Source organism: Aquarana catesbeiana, unplaced genomic scaffold, assembly GCF_042186555.1.
Source record: "Aquarana catesbeiana isolate 2022-GZ unplaced genomic scaffold, ASM4218655v1 unanchor225, whole genome shotgun sequence".
Taxonomy (NCBI): domain Eukaryota; kingdom Metazoa; phylum Chordata; class Amphibia; order Anura; family Ranidae; genus Aquarana; species Aquarana catesbeiana.
Window position 1 is genome coordinate 1,427,548 of NW_027362652.1, and position 20,064 is coordinate 1,447,611.

A 20,064-nucleotide genomic window follows, 5' to 3' on the forward strand; every position below is an offset into this window, starting at 1 on the left:
ATTGAAGGTAGAGTCATCGTCAGTCAAGGCAGCAGGCAAATGATCCCCACAGGTAGTAGGAATTGCTGCTAAAAATAAGGGGAACTAAAATTTTAGGGATGTGTGATAATGCTCTGATGCATAGGCCCGGTTGGGTGGAACACTGGGGACAATGATAACCGGTGGTGTCTCTTCTAAGTCCTCCTCTGCTGCATACACGGCATTTCTTTTGGCGTCTTCTTCCTGATTCTGAGGGTGAAATGTTTTCTGGAAAATGATGTGAATGAAGTCGACTCACACAATCAGCGCGAATGCTTCCCGTGGATGAGATCCTTGGTCGTAGATAAGGGCAGTGACAATTTTACTCAATAAATTTGAGGAAGATGTTGGGTCTTTCTGTTGACTTAAGATTGATGATGTACGCATATACATGGTCAAATGGAAAAGCGCATGATCATGTTGTGACATGGACATGACAGCAGAACAAATCAGCATGTGATGGGTGGGGTGGGTGGACCAATAGGCATGCACTTCATTTTTTATTTGTAAGCCCCATATTAAGAGCCAAAAACAATTTCAACTCCTCCACTGTGAGGCTTTGCCAATTAAATATACATGCATTGGACGAATTGGGGTTGGTGGCAATGTAATGCTCTGCAAAAAAATGTGTTCGGTCCACAATGTATTGCAGTAAATCTTCAAGGAAAAACAAATAAAAAAATAAATTTCATAAACATTATGGGAGAACAAAAAAAATCCCCAAAAATTCTTTAAGTATGTGAACAGTAAAAAAGGGAAGACAGACCATATTGGCCCCATAAAGAATGAGGAAGGACATCTGGTTACAAAGGATGGGGAGATGGCGAAGGTATTGAATAGTTCTCCTCAGTCTTGACAAGGGAATCGAGGGGCTTCAGTAACCAAAACTGCAGTGTTTATCCTCATGACACATCACAGGAAGCACTCCATGGTTAACAGAGGACAGAATTAAAATTAGACTTGGGAAACTTAACATTAATAAATCACCGGGTCCAGATGGCTTGCACCCAAGGGTACTTAGGGAACTCAGTCAAGTAATTGGCAGACCATTGTTGCTAATTTTTACTGACAGTCTACTGACTGGAATGGTACCAGCTGATTGGAGAAAAGTCAATATAGCACCAATATTTAAAAAGAGCCCAAAATACATCCCTGGGAATTACAGACCAGTTAGCCTAACATCACTAGTATGTAAACTCTTGGAGGGGATGATAAGGGACTATATACAAGATTTTAGTAATGAGAACGGTATCATTAGCAGTAATCATCATGGATTCATGAAGAATCATTCTTGCCAAACCAATCTATTAACCTTCTATGAGCAGGTGAGTTGCCATCTAGATAAAGGAAGGCCCGTAGACGTGGTGTATCTGGATTTTGCAAAAGCATTTGACACAGTTCCCCATAAACGTTTACTGTACAAAATAAGGTCCGTTGGCATGGACCATAGGGTGAGTAAATGGATTGAAAACTGGCTACAAGGGTGAGTTCAGAGGGTGGTGATAAATGGGGAGTACTCGGAATGGTGAGAGGTGGGTAGTGGGGTCCTCCAGGGTTCTGTGCTGGGACCAATCCTGTTTAATTTTTCATAAACGACCTGGAGGATGGGATAAACAGTTCAATCTCTGTATTTGCAGACGATACTAAGCTAAGCAGGGCAATAACTTCTCCACAGGATGTGGAAACCTTGCAAAAAGATCTGAACAAATTAATGGGGTGGGCGACTACATGGCAAATGAGGTTTAATGTAGTAAAATTTAAAATAATGCATTTGGGTGGCAAAAATTAGTGCAATCTATACACTGGGGGGAGAACCTCCGGGGGAATCCAGGATGGAAAAGGACCTGGGGGTCCTAGTAGATGATAGGCATTATTCCAGTGCTGGTACTAGGCCTTTCTTCCTGGGGTCTAGCACCCTTGGTGTAGGTGCCGCTGGATTGTACGGCACTGCTGGTGGTTGCCTGGTCTACTGAGCTTCTAATGCCGCGTACACAAGGTCGGACAGACTTCCGGCATACTTTCGGCGGACTTGCGGCAGACTTTCTAACGAACGGATTTGCCTACACACGATCACACAAAAGTCCGACGGATTCGTACGTGATGACGTACACCGGACTAAAATAAGGAAGTTGATAGCCAGTAGCCAATAGGTGCCCTAGCGTGGGTTTTTGTCCGTCGGACTAGCACACAGACGAGCGGATTTCTGGGTCCGGCGTAGTTACGACGTAAAGATTTGAAGCATGTTTCAAATCTAAAGTCCATCAGATTTGAGGCTGGAAAAGTCAGCTGAAAGTCCGGGGAAGCCCACACACGATCGGATTGTCAGCCAGCTTTAGTCCGTCGGCGTCCGTCTGACTTTTGTAGACGAAAAGTCCGACCGTGTGTACGCGGCATTATTCTTTTGGGAGGGCCTTTTTCCTCCTCCAATTTGGTCCCTGATCCACTACTTTATACAGGCTTGTATTCCGAATCAGATGATGAAAGTTCCCGGCTGCTCTGAATATCCAACATACTAAGGATTTTTTATGCCTCCTCACAAGTAAAATATTTTTTGGACATGACGGCTGCGATGGGTACACTGCTAATGGGTGGAAGTGATGTTGGCTCTGTGATGGGTGACACTGATTAGGCTGCACTGACAGATGTGTGGCTGTGTGTGACAGAACCACCGACGGGCTGTGTGACAGAACCACCGGCGGCCTCTGTGACAGAACCGACGGCGGCCTCTGTGACAGATCCACCGGCGGCCTCTGTGACAGATCCACCGGCGGCCTCTGTGACAGATCCACCGGCGGCCTCTGTGACAGATCCACCGGCGGCCTCTGTGACAGATCCACCGGCAGCCTCTGTGACAGATCCACCGGCGGCCTCTGTATGACAGGTTCTCTTTATTAGGGGACATAGCCAATCACATGGTAAAAAGACAATTTCATAAGCTCTTTACCCTGATCGGGGATGGGCTGTGTCCTGGGGACACAGCTCATTGTAGATCACCACGCATCCTGAAGGACATCATATGACTTCCACTCAGGATGGGAAAGCCACTACCCAGCTGTCAATCTGCTATTGGCCGGGTGGGAACTGGTTAACTAAGACAATTTGCAGAGATCCCACACCGCTGTCTCCCATCTCCTGAGACTGCACTCAGTGACTTGGGTCTGGGACTATACAGACATATCCCTCCACCCGGCACAGCCAGCAAACATCAGAGCAAGTAACCCTGGGAGAATTGTTCTGTCAGACATCTTACTAGACCCAGGCATGGTGAAGACCACCTAAGACTCATGCCCCTAGGTTGAGCAATGAACGTGAAGAAAATCAACATTTCCCTGCTAACTGAAACCCAGAATCAACATAAATCCAGTATAGATAGATACATACATTTTGTCTGGAGCACAGAGAAGGAAGATTATCCAAGCGTAATACAGGAATACAGGACAGAAAACACAGCTCACTTAGGAAAGTGACCAGGGTAATACAGGCTGATATCACCCAGTCCTTGCCTTACACTGGACCAATCAGTGAGCAATATGGGTGGAGGAATTTAATTAGTGTTAATGACCCACCTGTGCTGATCTCTGTAGGAGTGTCCTCCTCTATAAATGTCCCCGTTATTCCATCCTCCTCCATAGACTGCTCATCATCCCTCACATACGTCTCATCTTCTTCTTCTTCTGCTTTACCCCCAACTTTAGAATCTCTCTGGTCTCCACTCTGAATATATAAAAACAATTACATTAGTTATAACAATGCAGATAATGTACAGATCCTAATGATACTATCAGTGATTGTTCCTCATCTACCTGATGATGGTGAGGGATGGTGTCACCTTCCTCTGTGGAATCCCGGGAATACAGAGGACGGGGACATCTCTCTGGTGGGTTCCCATTACTGGATCCATCTGTAGGAAACACACACACTGACTGAATACATTGTTTCTATGTGTTTATCAGATGATGGGGGATCTAGGTGGACCCTCCGTACTGCTCTCTTCTTTACAATAAAGTCTCCTCTTACCCGGTGATGTGAGGGGCGGCTGATTGTCCATCATGACGTCCTTGTAGAGATCCTTGTGTCCTTCTAAATACTCCCACTCCTCCATGGAGAAATAGACAGTGACATCCTGACACCTTATAGGAACCTGACACACACAATGATACAGTCACCATCCAGACACATCCCTTGTCTGTTACTGGATAATGTCCCAGAATTCCCAGCACCGCTCACCTCTCCTGTCAGCAGCTCCATCATCTTCTTGGTGACTTCTAGAATCTTCTCCATGTTGTGTCTCTCAGGTTTGAGGGAGTCACATGGAGGCACTGTGATGGTCATATGATCTTCACGCTTCACAGGAGGAAAATGCTACATTCAACAAAAACAGTAATATGTCACATTCCTGAATCCTCCTCACCTCTCCGGTCAGGTCAATAATGTTCTATTAATAGAAATAAGGGATGTCAGGTGACCTCCCAGAATCCTCCTCACCTCTCCGGTCAGCAGGTAGATGATCTCAAGGGTGAGGTTTAGTATCCTCTCAGTCATGTGACTTTGGTTGTCCTCCATCTTCATTGATGTGGTCATGTGATCGATATAGGTTTTCTGCAGACAGAGAATTATCTGGACGTTATTGGTTGTACAATATTAGGATGGGGATGTAAGGTAGTAGTGTCCTGTGATTACATATATAAAAAGATGAATAATAATGTGGATAAAAGACATCACAGTGACTATGGAGGAAGAGGACGGACATGACGGGGGGGGTTACTGGGTGTAAATAGAAAATAAGATCTTATTACCTCCTCTACTACCACTTCCAACAATGTCTTCTCTCTAATTGCTCTCCACTCACCTCTCACCCGGAACTTCCTGTCTGTACCTGACATCACTTCCTGTCTTCCATAGAGACTTCCTATCTGAGTAGAAGTGAGATCACCACCTTGTGGCAGAAAGGTGAAGAAGAATAATGCAGGCCAACCTGACCTTAACTGCAGCATGTGTGCATCTAAGCAGAGGTATTGGTGTACCCTGCAGTTTGGGCTCTCTGCAGTTAAAAGTCTGTGGAAAATCTCGATTGGTTGGCTCTTTGTCTCTGGGAGGTTTTTTTGTGAGGGAGGGGGGCGAGCAGCAGGTATTCAGGGACTCTCTCTCTTCTGTATCATGTCTGAGGTCTCTGGCCATGCCTTGTATCATGTCTGTGGTCTCCGGCCATGCCTTGTATCATGTCTGCAGTCTCTGGCCATGCCTTGTATCATGTCTGCGGTCTTTGGCCATTCCTTTTATCATGTCTGCACTCTCTGGCCATGCCTTGTATCATGTCTGCGGTCTCTGGCCATGTCTTGTATCATGTCTGCGGTCTCTGGCCATTCCTTGTATCATGTCTGCACTCTCTGGCCATGCCTCGTATCATGTCTGCACTCTCTGGCCATGCCTTGTATCATGTCTGCGGTCTCTGGCCATGCCTTGTATCATGTCTGCGGTCTCTGGCCATGCCATGTATCATGTCTGCGGTTTCTGGCCATGCCTTGTATCATGTCTGCATTTTCTGGCCTTGCCTTGTATCATGTCTGCACTCTCTGGCCAAGCTTTGTATCATGTCTGCACTCTCTGGCCATGCCTTGTATCATGTCTGCGGTCTCTGGCCATGCCTTGTATCATGTCTGCGGTCTCTGGCCATGCCTTGTATCATGTCTGCGGTCTCTGGCCATGCCTTGTATCATGTCTGCGGTCTCTGGCCATGCCATGTATCATGTCTGCGGTTTCTGGCCATGCCTTGTATCATGTCTGCATTTTCTGGCCTTGCCTTGTATCATGTCTGCACTCTCTGGCCAAGCTTTGTATCATGTCTGCACTCTCTGGCCATGCCTTGTATCATGTCTGCGGTCTCTGGCCATGCCTTGTATCATGTCTGCGGTCTCTGGCCATGCCTTGTATCATGTCTGCGGTCTCTGGCCATGCTTTGTATCATGTCTGCGGTCTCTGGCCATGCCTTGTACCATGTCTGCGGTCTCTGCCCATACCTTGTATCATGTCTGCGGTCTCTGGCCATGCCTTGTATCATGTCTGCGGTCTCTGGCCATGCCTTGTATCATGTCTGCGGTCTCTGGCCATGCCTTGTTTCATGTCTGCGGTCTCTGGCCATGCCTTGTATCATGTCTGCATTTTCTGGCCATGCCTTGTATCATGTCTGCACTCTCTGGCCAAGCCTTGTATCATGTCTGCACTCTCTGGCCAAGCCTTGTATCATGTCTGCACTCTCTGGCCAAGCCTTGTATCATGTCTGCACTCTCTGGCCAAGCCTTGTATCATGTCTGCACTCTCTGGCCATGCCTTGTTTCATGTCTGTGGTCTCTGCCCATGCCTTGTATCATGTCTGCGGTCTCTGGCCATGCCTTGTATCATGTCTGCATTTTTGGCCTTGCCTTGTATCATGTCTGAACTCTCTGGCCAAGCCTTGTATCATGTCTGCACTCTCTGGCCAAGCCTTGTATCATGTCTGCACTCTCTGGCCATGCCTTGTATCATGTCTGTGGTCTCTGGCCATGCCTTGTATCATGTCTGTGGTCTCTGGCCATGCCTTGTACCATGTCTGCGGTCTCTGGCCATGCCTTGTATCATGTCTGTGGTCTCTGGCCATGCCTTGTACCATGTCTGCGGTCTCTGGCCATGCCTTTTATCATATCTGTGGTCTCTGGCCATGCTTTGTATCATGTCTGCGGTCTCTGGCCATGCCTTGTACCATGTCTGCGGTCTCTGGCCATGCCTTGTATCATGTCTGCGGTCTCTGGCCATGCTTTGTATCATGTCTGCGGTCTCTGGCCATGCCTTGTACCATGTCTGCGGTCTCTGGCCATACCTTGTATCATGTCTGCGGTCTCTGGCCATGCCTTGTATCATGTCTGCGGTCTCTGGCCATACCTTGTATCATGTCTGCGGTCTCTGGCCATGCCTTGTATCATGTCTGTGGTCTCTGGCCATGCCTTGTATCATGTCTGCCGTCTCTGGCCACGACTTGTACATACCTCCCAACTTTTAAACTTCAGAATGAGGGACAAAATAAGGGAGTAAGTGAGCTGCAGCATGCGTAATGGCAAACTATGGGTGTTGCCAAAAACTTAATGGACTGAGGGGCTTAAGGGGCGTAGTTAAAAAAAAAAAAACAGCTCTCTCACCTCTCACCAATGCCCCCACCCTAGCTTTCTCAGCAATTCCCCTGGCTCTCTTACAAATGCCCCCCCCTCCTCTGTTAATAATGCACCCCCAGATCTCCCACTAATTCTCCCCTGCCAGGGCTGGGCTCAGCCCTTCCTTCTCAGAGCCCTGTGCTCAACTGTCAGTTAATTACCAAAGACTCCTCCTTCCACAGTGACTCACCTAGTCTTCATTTCCTGCTCATCAGCTAGAGCTGCTGGTTATATAAACTCCTTGGATCAGATCTTCTGTGCCTTTGACTTGGTCAACATATCCAGACTCTCTCTGCTGTGTTTTCCTGTGAAAGACTTTTGCTTGGCTGACTTCCCTTCTGGTTCCTGATCCTGTTTGCTGCACGTGACTTCGCTGATCTCTGGACTCCTGATTCTCTGGCTTGTTCTGACTACCTGTCCTGGTTACTGAACTCTGGCTATGTTTTGACTACGTTTGCTCTGTTTATGCCATTTTATTAAATAGTGTGATTTTTACTGCACTTCTGTCTCAGTCTAATTCATGGTTCCTGACACTAGGCAAAGGCCATGAATTCAGAAGTTGCAGGCAATCCACTTGTTGGTAATATTTTTTCCAAATTGGATGAACAGGATCACTGCATGGATCAGTTTGCCATAGCATTACAGATGCTCCTTAATCGCACTGCTCACCTGGAACCTCTCACTGTGGCTGCTCCGGTACAACCTGTGTTGCAGACCGTCTCTTCTGCTGCTCCTATCTCGGTGCTGGCCCCCGCCTCGAATATTACCTCTATAAGAGTTATGTCTGGTTCTGCTCCACTTCACCAGCAATTCGGGGAGCGATCCAGTTCATTGCAGAGGGTTTCTCAACCAGGTTGAGATTTACTTTGAGATGCTCCCACAGACAGAAGCAAAGTAGGCTTCATGATATCTTTGCTTTCTGAGAGAGCCTTGGCCTTGGCAAACCTTCTATGGGAGACGCAAAAACCCATTGTCCAGAGTTACCCAGAGTTTGTGGCTACCTTTAAGAGGGTATTTGACGTTCCTGTACGCCCCACGTCTGCTGCTAAAGGTCCAATGTCCGTCAAACAGAGTATGAGAACTGGCCGATTACGCCATTGAGTTCCATACTTTGGCAGCAGAGGTTGCTTGGAATGAGGCCCTCTGGGCTGCTTTTTCTCATGGTCTCTCAGGTCACATCAAGGATGAGATAGCAGCCTGAGACATACCCACTTAGCCATCCTCATTAACTCCAGACTCTGAGAGAGACCCTCTTTTAAGGAGTGCTTGCGGAAGCCTCCTGTATGTTTGGCTCCGAGCTTTGCAGTCCCACCCTTGCCTCCCTCACCTCCCATACCTCCTGGTACGAGTCGGCCAGTGAGGTACAACCCATGCAGTTGGGCTTCATACGTCTCTCTGCAGATGAGTGGGCCTTTTGGAGGAGGGAGAGATTGTGCCTTTATTGTGGCCAGGCAGGACACTTTTTGAAGTCTTGTCCTACCTGTCCAGGGAGACGTTTGCACCTGAGGTCCCCAGTTATCCAGAAGGATAAGCCCCTAGTACTAGTTACCCTTTCTTGGTCTGAGTCATCCATCGAGATACTGGCTCTAATCAACTCTGGGGCTGCAGGCCTGTTGATAGATGGTGCTTTTGTGTCCAAGCACTCGATTCTGCTGCAGCTTCGTGCCACTCCACTTGCCATTGAGGCTATTGATGGGGGACATCTACAGCCTGCCCATGAGACTGTTCTGTTGACCATGGCCGTAGGGGCTCTTCAACATGAGATAATCCAATTCCAAGTCATCTCCTCACCTCATTTTCCGGTGGTTATTGGTTATCCTTGGTTACAGAGGCACAACCCCTCTTTTGATTGGCTTCATGCCGAGGTTCTTTCCTGGTTGCCACAATGAAGGGAGACATGTTTTCTGAAAGTGGCTAAGGTCTTGTGCACCCCTCCACTCTCCACCCTGCCGGAGGAGTACTGCAAATTTTGCGATGTCTTTGACAAAGGTCAAGCCAGTATATTTCCTCCGCACCGGTCATATGATTGCGCTATTGACCTTCAACCTGGTCCCATACCCCCTCGTGGTCGGGTCTACCCTCTGTCTTGGAGAACAAAGCCATGAAGAAGTATGTGGCCGATGCACTTTCTCGAGGGTTCATCCATAGATCCTCGTTTCCTGCTGGTGCTGGTTCCTTCTTTGTGAAAAAGAAGAGTGGTGAACTAAGACCTTGTATTGATTATAGGGGCCTCAGTTGCTTCACAATTAAGAACGTGTATCCGATTCCTTTGATCACTGAGTTATTTGATCGCCTCAAGGGAACAGTTTTTACGAAGCTTGATTTGCGAGGGGCATACAATCTTGTGAGGATCAAGGAGGGCGCCGAATGGAAAACTGAGTTTAATACCAGAACAGGCCATTATGAACAGCTTGTTATGCTGTTAGGAATTTATCAACTGTGGGTTCTGTCAGAGTTGATAAATTCCTGGAAAACTGTGTGTTTTGGAGGGGGCTGTGGGCTGGCCTACCACCCGCAAACTATGGCTCAGCAGAGAATGGGAGATTTGGAGGGCTATTTGCCAGACGTTTGTGTCCGCAGTTGCCGGAACTGGGTGAACGCGGTATCTGTGGCCGGGGTGTGGAGCCGTTTGCAGCTACTCAAACCTATTGGCCCAGGCTAAATATATGCTTTTATTCCACAAACAATGTACTTTTAGCTGATAAAGGTATATACAAGATGGCAGTATGCCCAAAGCGTGGGGCTAAGAGACTTGGGGACAAAATGACGTTGGGATAATGTAGTGATGTCCCTATGTAAGTTGAATCCCCTCTCCCCATCCCCCCTCTTGTTATTGTGTTTAATTGTGTTATGTCATGGCATGCAGAAAAAAGGTGTGGAGACACATCCCAGCAGGTGATGTGTATGGAGGGGCTGTCTGCTTGTCATAATCCCTTTGTGTTTCAACTGTAGGTTCTGTTTGAATGTACAAGTGTCAAGTTCCCATTGGTTCTTCCTTGTCCCCTACCTCATCTATGACAAGTCTAAGGGCAGTGTCCTTAACTGTGTTTAAAGGTGTATGTTTGGTACTTAAAGAGTTTATGCTCTGCATGTTTAACTCTCAACATCTGTGTTGTTTGCCTCGTGATTGTGGGGTTAAGGGCTGGTTATGGCGAGTCTGATGGCCGCGGGTGCATTTGGAGAACAGGAAACACAGGTCTGGCATAGGTTCCCAGATGGGGTATTTAAGATCCGTCACAACAACGATGTCCTCTCAGATTTGTTGCAGCTATGTGTGGTGGTTTATCTCGACGATATTCTCATATTTTCCAAGTCCCTAGAGAGCCATCACACAGATGTCCGCCGTGTGCTGCAAATTGGAGAAGTGCGAGTTTCATTGTGAACAGGTTAAATGCCTGGGTTATGTCGTTTCCACTGCTGGTTTTTTGATGGACCCAGAGAAACTTTTGGCAGTACTACAGTGGCCCCGACCCATGGGTTTACGACCATTGCAGCGTTTTCTTGGCTTTGCCAATTATTATCGGAAGTTTATTCGTAACTTTTCGTCTCTGGTCAAACCCCTGACTGATGTGACCAGAAAGGACCGTAACCCACAGAAGTGGTCTCCAGACTCCATTAATGCCTTTGAGAGTCTCAAGGCTGCCTTTTCTTCTGCTCCTGTGTTGGTACAGCCTGATACAAATGGTACGTTTCATCCTTGAGGTTGATGGATCTGAGACTGGAGTTGGTGCCCTGCTGTCTCAACGTCCTACCTCTGAGAGCGCTATGCATCCTTGTGACTACTTTTCCAAGAAATTATCTCCTGTGGAATACAATTATGAGATTGGGGACAGAGAGTTGTTTGGGATCACTTTAGCATTAAAGAATGGAGGTATCTCCTCGAAGGTACTACTGTGCCGGTTCTTATTCTGACTGACCATAATCTCACATTCTTGTCTGAGGCTAAACGCCTCTCTCCCAGAAGCGTGCAATGGGCTCTTTTCTTGTCAAGTTTCAATTACATAGTCTCATTCTTACCCGGTACTAAGAATGTAAGGGCTTGTGCTTTGTCGCGACAGTTTTCCTCGATTTCCAAGATGGTGTTGGTTCCTGTTACTGTGATTCCTCCTGATCGTATTCTGGCTACGGTTCGCACCAGTCTCGCTTTTCCTTTGGGTGACCAAATTCTTGCTGCTCAGATACATTCTCCTCCTGAGAAACCTTGTGACCGCTGCTTTGTCCCTGAGAGTCTCTGTACTGCCATGCTCCAGGCTTACCATTCTCCCAAGGCTGCTGGCCACCCAGGGAAGAATCAACTCTTTTGGGTCATATCCCGACAATTCTGGTGGCCTAGTCTACGTGCTGATGTAGCTGCCTTCGTAGCTGCTTGTTCCGTTTTGCTCAGAGTAAGATACCATGACACCTTCCAGTGGGCCTGCTACAACACATACCCAATAGAGAGAGGCCTTGGACTGACCCGTCAATGGATTTCATTGTGGAGTTATCCCACTCTCAGGGCAACACAGTTATCCTTATGGTGGTTGACCGGTTCTCGAAAATGTCTCATTGTATTCCAATTGAGAAGTTGCCCACTTATAAAGAACTGGCTTTTATTTTTGCTCGGGAGATCATGGGCTACCAAAGGAGATCGTCTCGGACAGGGGTAGCCAGTTTGTGTCCAGGTTCAGGCAAGCCTTTTGTGCACAGTCGGGAATTCAGCTTTCTTTCTCCTCTGCGTATCACCCGCAGTCCAATGGGGCCGCAGAACGAGCCAACCAGTACTTGGAACAGTTTTTACATTGCTACGTTTCTGACCACCATAACTGTTCAGACCTCTTACTTTGGGCAGGATTTGCTCACAATAGTGCTGTCAATACCGCTTCCTGATTGTCTCCATTCATGGTGAATTATGGTCTCCAACCCTCCATGTTGCCTGACTGTTTTGTTCCTCAGAGCATTCCTGCATTGGAGGAGCATCTCCATGGTCTTCGTTCCACTTGGGTACAGGTCCAAGAGTCCTTGCAACGTGCCAATGATAGGTACAGACTCCATTCTGTCCCCAACTACTACCAAGTTGGGGACAGGGTTTGGCTGCCATCTTGCAACCTCCGACTCTGTGTTTCCTCTTTAAAACTGGCACCACAGTTTATTGGGCCTTTCCGAATTCTCCGTAGGATCAACCCAGTGGCTTACGCTTTAGACCTTCCTTCTAATATGCGTATTTCAAATGTATTTCATGTCTCCTTATTAAAACCTTTGGTATGCAACCATTTCACCAATTCGGTACCACGTCCTTACCCAGTTCAGGTTGAAAACCATGAGGAATATAAAATAAAATCATGTATTGTTTCCTGTAGCTTCCGTGGGCGCATACAGTACTTCATTCGTTGGAAGGGGTACGGTCCGGAGGAATGCTCTTGTGTCTCATCCTCGGACATACATGCTCCTGTCCTCCTCCATTCCTTCCATAGACTTTTCCCCTCAAACCTGGTGGTCCACCGAGGGGGAGGGGTCGTTGAGGAGGGGGGTACTGTCAGGGCTGGGCTCAGCCCTCCCTTCTCAGAGCTCTGTGCTCAGCTGACGGTTAATTGCCAAAGACTCTTCCTTCCACAGTGACTCACCTGGTCTTCATTTCCTGCTCGTCAGCTAGAGCTGCTGGTTATATAAACTCCTTGGATGAGATCTTCTGTGCCTTTGACTTGGTCAACATATCCAGATTCTCTTTGCTGTGTTTTCCTGTGAAAGACTTTTGCTTGGCTGACTTCCCTTCTAGTTCCTGATCCTGTTTGCTGCACGTGACTTCGCTGATCTCTGGACTCCTGTTTCTCTGGCTTGTTCTGACTACCCGTCCTGGTTACTGAACTCTGGCTATGTTTTGACTATGTTTGCTCTGTTTATAACATTTTATTAAATAGTGTGATTTTTACTGCACTTCTGTCTCAGTCTGATTCATGGTTCCTCACAGTAGGCAAAGGCCATGAATTCAGAAGTTGCAGGCAATCCACTTGTTGGTAATATTTTTTCCAAATTGGATGAACAGGATCACTGCATGGATCAGTTTGCGTTAACGAACTCTGGCTATGTCTTAACTATGTTTGCTCTGTTTATACCATTTTATTAAATAGTGTGATTTTTACTGCACTTCTGTCTCAGTCTGATTCATGGTTCCTGACACCCCCTCCTCTGTTACTAATGTCCCCCCCCCCCCAGCTCTCCCACCAATTCCCCCCTCTTCTTACTAATGCCCCCCCAGCTCTCTCACCAATTCCCCCCTTCTCTCTTTCTAATGCACCCCCCATATTCCTGTTGCCCCTAGCCCAGCACCCCCACCAACACAGTATGTAACCAAACCAAGGAAATGCAGATTTACAGCAAAACCTGAACACGTTAAAGTTTATTAAATAAAAGTTTTCTGAAGTAGTCAGTAGTCAGTAGTAGTTTCTCAGCCACTAAAAGCCAAGGAAGAGAGACAAAAAAAAGAGAAATAGAGCCCAAGTCCACATGCTGACAGTACACCCAGAAGTAGCAAAGCCTTCTCTAATACCAAGCCTAATAAAAGAAAAGAAAAGAAAGTCTAGCAAAGCAAAGGGTGAGGAGGGGGGTTCTCCAGAATACTTGGCTGATCTGTGAAGCAGATGTATTGTGACACCTCCCTCCTTCTAGGAACATGAAGGGGGTCTGAGGTCATTGTGACGACAAACAAAAAGCAGTGACTAAAGTTGGCTTGAGGTTCTTGCTGAGCTTTGGACGGGGCACAGCGTAGGGGTGCTGCAACTTGGCTTTCCAGCTAACTAACCCCACATGCATGCGGCTGCTGCTGGGTGGCTTGGGCTGCTCACTGTTGTACTTGCCTGTAAGCTGAGTCTGCAGAGGTTGAATGCGGAGGGGAGAAGGGAAGAAAGAGAAGCCTAGCTGTCTGTGTTGTCACTCCTTGCCTGCAGTAATGTGAAGCTGCACAAAGTTTTGAGCAAGCCTACCTGCAAAGGTAAGGGGACTCCAGGAAAGCTGCGACCCTCCCCGACTCACCCATGGAGAAAGAGCAGAAGATCTGGGAGTCGATGTGCACACATAAGCATGTACACACCCAAACCCAATACAAAGGATGATGACACAGCCATGACAGCACAGGAAAGAGAGAAGCCTCTTACCCGCTATCACCCAGGCCCATGCAGGATAATCACCTGTTGGTAGAAGGGATACACCCACCAGAAGATGCCATGCACAGGGAGGGGTGTACTGTATCAGGGAACAATGAGGACTGCTCCTACTAGCACTTGACCGCAGTCCTCTCACACACACACAGTCATTGTACACAGGGCATAAGGCACACATGCTCCCCAGCCTAGTAGCATGTCTTACCGCTGCAGTCCCTGTCCCACAGTCTAACCCTCATGGGACTTTCTGCACCCCTCTGAAAGTTGCTCCGGCGCCCCCCCCCCTCGCTACACCACTGCGCTTACCTTCCACAAGCTGCTGAGAGGGGGCATGGAGGCTGTTGGCACATGGGATCGGGGCCACTGAGAGCCGGCATAGGGGCTGCTGATAGGCGAGATCGGAAGCTCAAGACGGGGGCGAAGCTGAGAGGCCTGCAAATTATGTCATCAGTTGCTACGATGCCGTCCTGTCTAACAACCTGTGACTGCATTGAGGAAGGAGGAGCAGAGATTGCGGACAGATTTTCTTCCAGGAATCCTCAATTGTTGCTGTGTGTGAGAGCACACATTGCACTCATTGAGGATACCACTACTGAGTGGGGCTCCGGGATTCAGCCCAGATCTACGGGACCCTGGGACTTACTTCAAATCGCATGTCTGTGGTCCCTGACCATGCCTTGTATCATGTCTGCGCACTCTCTGACCATCTCTTGTATCTGTTTGATGGGATCTGCCTGGGGGGATGGTGTTTGGAGTATCTTTATATGCTGATTGTTAAACTTTCTGTAATACACATATTGCTATTGTGGTGTAGGATCTGGGCCTGCTGTCCCTCCATCCCTCTTTATTTCCTTCTTTCTCTCTCCTTCCCTTCCTATTGCTTTTATTTATTTCTTTCTCACTTTCGTTTCAGACTCTATTTAACCACACCCCTTTAAGCCACGCCCAATATTTAGCATGGTTTAAACCACGCTCATTTTTTGGCATGGCGCACTACCCCCTAATTAAAATAGTACTCCGCCTACTGACAAAGTGTCCCTATAATTTTTTTTTGGCAACTATGTGTATATCCTTATAGATGGGGTCATCTCCACCTTTACCAGGAGAACACACTGATTTAGATGCACGCTGCACAACAGGAGAACACACTGATTACACTTTTTGAAGACTCTGCATCTGACATTACATGTGAAATTTGGACAGATTGTTACTGATGATCATCGGCTGTTTATATTGAGCTATTTGTGTAGAGTCCTGAGTGCATCCCCCATGATGTATTTGATGTTCTCATTTTATGTTTCCTTTGGAGGATTTCGGCTGGTTTCATGCAAATGCAGCCTTTGTCAATCTTTTCAACCTGGGAGGAACTCTTACCTGCTAATAATCACTATATCCACAGCTCACACTACGTAAGGGTGATGATCACTGGCATGAATGTCCTTTACATTAGTGATCACTGGAATGAATGTCCCTTACATTGGTGGTCACTGGGATGAATGTCCCTTACATTGGTGATCACTGAGATGAACGTCCCTTACATTGATGGTTACTAGGATGACTGACGGGCTCTGTGACGGATCTGCCGATGGCTCTGACACGAATCCTCTGTGGTCCCTGGGATGAATGTGCCTTACATTGGTGGTCACTGGTAAAGACCGTCCCTTATATTGGTGGTTACTGGGATGAACATAGCTTATGTAGCACCCTCTAGGTAGGTGCTAGTAGTAGGATTTTTGTCAGTACAGGTAAATTTAATCAGGCCTAGCTGTAACCTGGGCCTGTTTGTTTTGATCTGTGTGGGCTGTGAGTGGCTTAGAGTAGGCTGGTGACTCACAGATAACATCATCTTTCGGTTACCTCCCTTCTGCTTCTAGAGGTTTCTACAAGGAAGGAGGGGGGAGAGAAGTGGGGCTTTCTGGGGTGTCTCAGGGGGTCCTGACCAATTCCCACCTAGGATTGGCAGGGGGCAGGCTGCCTAGAAATACCCAGGGTCAGCCCAGCTGGGGAGGAGTTGTCAGGTGGAAGAACTGGTAGATGGAGTACTAGCTGTCGTGGCCTTTGAGGAAGCTCCCCAGTTTGGGGGGGTGACCTTGGGCCCGGAGCTTGGGAGTGGAAGGGACCCTCATACAAACCACAGGGGTGTCCTGACCAGGAGCAGGAGTGGACAGTGGAGAGATCCACCAGGTGTCACTGAGTGACACACAGCCAGGAAAGCTGGGGAGGCATGCTGGAGCGGATTGGGAGGATGCAATCTGAGATGGATGTAGAGCCAATGAGGATGGTGGTTTCATGGGCAGTGGAGACAGGCAGCTGCAGCCAGGAGGGCTGCAGGCCCTGAAGAGGGCTGAATGGGATCAGTAGCCCACCTAGGCAGAAAGCACCAGAACTTGCATTCTTTTTGCTCGACCTGCAAAGGGCTGTTGCTGGGGCCTGGCTAAAGCCAGTGTCAGGCCTAACCAAGTGCTAGCTGTGCCTGAAGAGTTGTGCTGGAGGAAGAGGAAGGAATATTCTGCCGCATGAGTTGTGCTGGAAGAGGAGAGTGTACAATTTGTCCCAAGCTATACAAAAAAATCTTTCTGGGCATCCCATGAATTCCTTAACCCCATCCAAGTTATAATACCTCAATAAAAACACAAAAACAAAGCTAACACACTGTTCATTGTCTGAGTGTCTGGAGAGTAAATGCTGGGCTGGGTAGGGTGATGGGTGGACCACAATATCCAGCAGTCCCTATGGGGGTACCACTACACTTACATTGGTGGTCACTGGGATGAACGTTTCTTACATTGGAGGTCAGTGGGAAGAATACACCCCCTTACAGATACTGTAACTAAGAAGACCATTGTTGTCAGTGGTTTCTTGTAGAGATGCACCAATACTGTTTTTTTATTGCCAATTACGAGTACTGATACTTTCGGTCCAGTACTCGCCTATAGAGAGTACCGATACTTTGTGTCTATACAAAATAAATGGGCGCAAATTGTACTGCAAAGAATCGCACATGATTTGAACAGGAATGTGGTGAGATTCCATGCCCCAAGGGGCCCGTGCTGCACCCCAGTACAACTGGATAGGACAGTGGTGGGAGTGGCGGCATGTAGAGGAACCAATCTCTCCATGTAGCCACTGAATGCCCGCCTCTCCTCCTCTCCATCCTGCAGATATTCAGTGGCTGCAGGAGGGAAATGGAGAGCATTGGTTCCTCAACGTGCCGCTCCCGCCGTCTTCCTAACCCTGTCCTGCTGCCCCAGGGCCCTGTGTGCTCCCCCCACCAAAGCGCTGCTAGGTTTGCCCCTCTTTCCGGCTGCTGGGGGGGGGGGGGGGGGGACTATCCGATTTGAGAGCAGTTAAGGGGCTGGCGTATGTGTCATTTCGGTCCCGATCACTGACTGTATTTTTTTATTCATTCATATCCGAGGCATAGCAAACTGTTTACTATGCTTCTATTTATGGTTGAATGGGGTCTGTACAGAGCTACTCCTGTTTATTCATTCTGTGCAGCTGAGGCTGTAGAGAAACAGACTGATAAATCTGTCCTCTGTCCCTTTCTCTGTCTCAAAAGCGAGACAGGGGTCTATTTACACTCCTGATATGTCTCCAAAACGGGGGTATGTAAAAAAATAAACAAAAATAAAATTGTAAAAGCAAACAACAAAAATAAAAAACGACTTACACCAGTGGTGGAACTACCAGGGTCACATTTGCAACTGGTCTCTGGTGTTCTGCCACTGTAGGGGAACCCCAAGACAGCAGGAAGGTGGCCCACTGCAGGACTATAATAAAGGGTCCCATGATGGGAGTAAAGGGCCTCTGGATCAGTGGGAAGGGCCCCACACAGGGACCCTTCATGGTTTCTTCCACAGGTTCTAGTTACAACTCTGCTAGGATTCCATGGAACCCTGGTTGAGAAAAGTTGGACTCGCAGGTTTCCCAGATTTGTTAACCATTTACAGTTCTCCTAACTGCTCTTGAGCAATTGACAGTTGGTAGGATCAGATTTAATTTGGAAAATGGAACTTCTGCTGCCTTCTGTAACTTGGTCATATTTTGGACGGAGGATCACTGGCTTGGTCTTCAGAACTGGTGAGGAGATGGTTTGAGTGGAACAACCCTGCATTAGACCACAGTTTTACGCTAGGTTCAGGCTCAATCTGCAGTCCAAGGGCCACATGGTACCCCACTTATTGTGCAGACCAAGGCATCATCTGCATGTAGGCAGTGCCATTCTTTCTCATCGCTTTTCTCATGGATGTTTTCACAGATCTTTTAGATTTGATCTTGCTGTTGGGAATATCCAGTGTGATGATGGTACAGTTTGTTATCAATAGAAAAAAGTAAGCTGTGTGCTTAAAGTGACATGTTAACCAAATATGTGAACAAAATACAAAAAATAAATAAATGAGAAGTGATTAAAAATGTTTAAGGAAATCCCAAACTGTGAATATGTGACTTATGTAAAGTCCTCCAATGACTATTGAAGATTCTAGTGGTTCCTTCAATGAAGGACGGATTGGCAGCCAAAGGTTCACTGAAAATCTTGTGACATTTTAATGTGAACACAGTGAATCCACCACTTTAAGAGCGCAGCCTACTTTTTTTCTATTGCTATTGTGTGTTTTTCACTTTGAGTTGCAGCTATATTGTTAGGTTTGTTTCCAGCGCAGTTTTCATCTTTATAGTTTGTTATCAGGCTGTAGGAAGGACAAATATGACAGCATTGAGGTATGAATAGAATCCACAAACACTGATATCGAGGGATTCTTCTCCCGTTAGTGACCATTGTAAGGGACCACTACACTGACATAAGGGGGTCCTTCTCCCATTGATTGCCAATGTTACATACATAGTTACATAGTAGGTGAGGTTGAAAAAAGACACAAGTCCAACCTATGTGTGTGATTATATGTCAGTATTACATTGTATATCCCTGTATGTTGTGGTCATTCAGGTGCTTATCTAACAGTTTTTTTAAACTATCGATGCTCCCCGCTGAGACCACCGCCTGTGGAAGGGAATTCCACATCCTCGCCGCTCTTACAGTAAACCCTCTACGTAGTTTAAGGTCAAATCTCTTTTCTTCTAATTTTAATGAGTGGCCACGAGTCTTGTTAAACTCCCTTCCGCAAAAAAAAAAGTTTTATCCCTATTGTGGGGTCACCAGTACGGTATTTGTAAATTTAAGTCATATCCCCTCTCAAGTGTCTCTTCTCCAGAGAGAATAAGTTCAGTGCTCGCAACCTTTCCTCATAACTAATATCCTCCAGACCCTTTATTAGCTTTGTTGCCCTTCTTTGTACTCGCTCCGTTTCCAGTACATCCTTCCTGAGGACTGGTGCCCAGAACTGGACAGCATACTCCAGGTGCGGCCGGACCAGAGTCTTGTAGAGCAGTTAGGCTCAGCAATGGCATGCAATGCCAAGCTTCTGCTATCATCTACTAGGACCCCCAGGTCCTTTTCCATCCTAGATTTCCCCAGAGGTTCTCCCCGCAGTGCATAGATTGCATTCATATTTTTGACATCCAAATGCATTATTTTACATTTTTCTACATTGAACCTCATTTGCCATGTAGTTGCCCACCCCATTAATTTGTTCAGATCTTTTTGCAAGGTTTCCACATCCTGCGGAGAAGTTGTTGCCCTGCTTAGCTTAGTATCGTCCGCAAATACAGAGACCTCCAGGTCGTTTATGAACAAATTAAATAGGATTGGTCCCAGCACAGAAGCCTGGGGG

The 20,064-nt window shown here is 47.3% G+C and overlaps 1 protein-coding gene across 1 annotated transcript in view; it reads right to left on the reverse strand.

Annotated features, from left to right (window-relative positions):
- Positions 1-20,064, reverse strand: part of LOC141121577 (uncharacterized) — a 137,870-nt gene that overhangs the window by 90,272 nt on the left and 27,534 nt on the right. Inside the window, 6 exon segments of the mRNA XM_073611212.1 lie at positions 3,585-3,732; positions 3,822-3,919; positions 4,036-4,159; positions 4,246-4,380; positions 4,504-4,617; positions 4,815-4,889. Of these exon segments, the coding sequence (XP_073467313.1) occupies positions 3,585-3,732; positions 3,822-3,919; positions 4,036-4,159; positions 4,246-4,380; positions 4,504-4,617; positions 4,815-4,889 (694 nt within the window).